We start from the raw sequence: 2,200 nt of genomic DNA on the forward strand, positions 1-2,200 counted from the left end.
ACAGACGGGTGTACAGGTACACACTGACACAGACAGACAGGTACACACTGACACAGACAGACAGGTACACACTGACACAGACAGACAGGTACACACTGACACAGACAGACAGGTACACACTGACACACACAGACAGACAGGTACACACTGACACAGACAGACAGGTACACACTGACACAGACAGACAGGTACACACTGACACAGACAGACAGGTACACACTGACACAGACAGACAGGTCTACAGGTACACACTGACACAGACAGACAGGTACACACTGACACAGACAGACAGGTACACACTCACACAGACAGACAGGTACACACTGACACAGACAGACAGACAGGTAAACACTGACACAGACAGACAGGTACACACTGACACAGACAGACAGGTACACACTGACACAGACAGACAGGTACACACTGACACAGACAGACAGGTACACACTGACACAGACAGACAGGTACACACTGACACAGACAGACAGGTACACACTGACACAGACAGACAGACAGGTACACACTGACACAGACAGACAGGTACACACTGACACAGACAGACGGGTACACACTGACACAGACAGACAGACAGGTACACACTGACACAGACAGACAGGTGTACAGGTACACACTGACACAGACAGACAGGTACACACTGACACAGACAGACAGGTACACACTGACACAGACAGACAGGTTCACACTGACACAGACAGACAGGTGTACAGGTACACACTGACACAGACAGACAGGTACACACTGACACAGACAGACAGGTAAACACTGACACAGACAGACAGGTACACACTGACACAGGCAGACAGGTGTACAGGTACACACTGACACAGACAGACAGGTACACACTGACACAGACAGACAGGTACACACTCACACAGACAGACAGGTACACACTGACACAGACAGACAGGTGTACAGGTACTCACTGACACAGACAGACAGGTAAACACTGACACAGACAGACGGATACACACAGACACAGACAGACAGGTAAACACTGACACAGACAGACAGGTACACACTGACACAGACAGACAGGTACACACTGACACAGACAGACAGGTACACACTGACACAGACAGACAGGTACACACTGACACAGACAGACAGGTACACACTGACACAGACAGACAGGTACACACTGACACAGACAGACAGGTCTACAGGTACACACTGACACAGACAGACAGGTACACACTGACACAGACAGACAGGTACACACTGACACAGACAGACAGGTGTACAGGTACACACTGACACAGACAGACAGGTACACACTGACACAGACAGACAGGTCTACAGGTACACACTGACACAGACAGACAGGTACACACTGACACAGACAGACAGGTGTACAGGTATACTTTCTATTACCACAACACCCCTTGTTACTGTGTCACACGGATCACAACTATATGATCACACAGGGTGAGGCTTTGTCCTCTAACCTCCCAGCGCAACGCAGGAACACAACTAAAGCAGAACTTTGACAACCAACAACAGTAGAAAAATATTTCCTCTATACACACGGCAAGGGCCAAGGCAAGGGCCTTCCCCATCTATACACACGGCAAGGGCCTTCCCCACTGAAACAACAGCCGTGCAGGTGGGGGGGGAGGGTCCATTCATAATGCAATTTAAATTGGAGTTCTTTTGGTAATTACACATTGATAAAGACTGGTCTTCTAATCACATGCTGCTTGTAGGATCTAGAGACTCAGGGTTAAAGCTGTCAGCCTTGGAAGCAGGACAGAGGAAATGTCCCAGGTTGTTAGCAGTGGGAAGCTCATCACCTCTTCACATCACCACGACCTCACCCCCTGGGAGCGAATGAATGAATCTCAACTTTCTACCAGCGTCTCTGTCTCCTCACCTCCTCTCCTTCATCTGCACTGATCTAGAAACAACACACTGATCTAGGGTTAGGGTTGGACAACACACACACACACGATGAGCCAAGCAATAATGCACTAACGTGGCTGAGGCCTATTTATCACCTTTCAAAATCAACGTGGAAAAATATGAAGTAGAGAGAGAGAGAGATGAGGCCTGGGGCCTGTAGGGTTACTGGGGCCTGGGGCCTTCCTGTGGGTCTGTAGGGTTACTGGGGCCTGGGGCCTTCCTGTGGGCCTGTAGGGTTACTGCCTTCCCAGCCGCACCGGGTAAGACACCATGTGGAAGT

General features: G+C 49.8%; 1 protein-coding gene across 1 annotated transcript in view; it reads right to left on the reverse strand.

Annotated features, from left to right (window-relative positions):
• Nucleotides 1–2,156: 2,156 nt before the first annotated feature.
• Nucleotides 2,157–2,200, reverse strand: part of myoc (myocilin) — a gene marked incomplete at both ends in the record, with an annotated part of 9,890 nt that continues 9,846 nt past the window's right edge. Inside the window, one exon of the mRNA XM_080537241.1 lies at nucleotides 2,157–2,200. This exon is cut by the window's right edge and continues 532 nt beyond it. Coding sequence (XP_080393367.1) covers nucleotides 2,157–2,200 — 44 coding nt within the window.

The sequence above is a fragment of the Nansenia antarctica genome, assembly GCF_963989245.1.
Source record: "Nansenia antarctica genome assembly, chromosome: 7".
NCBI lineage: Eukaryota > Metazoa > Chordata > Actinopteri > Argentiniformes > Microstomatidae > Nansenia > Nansenia antarctica.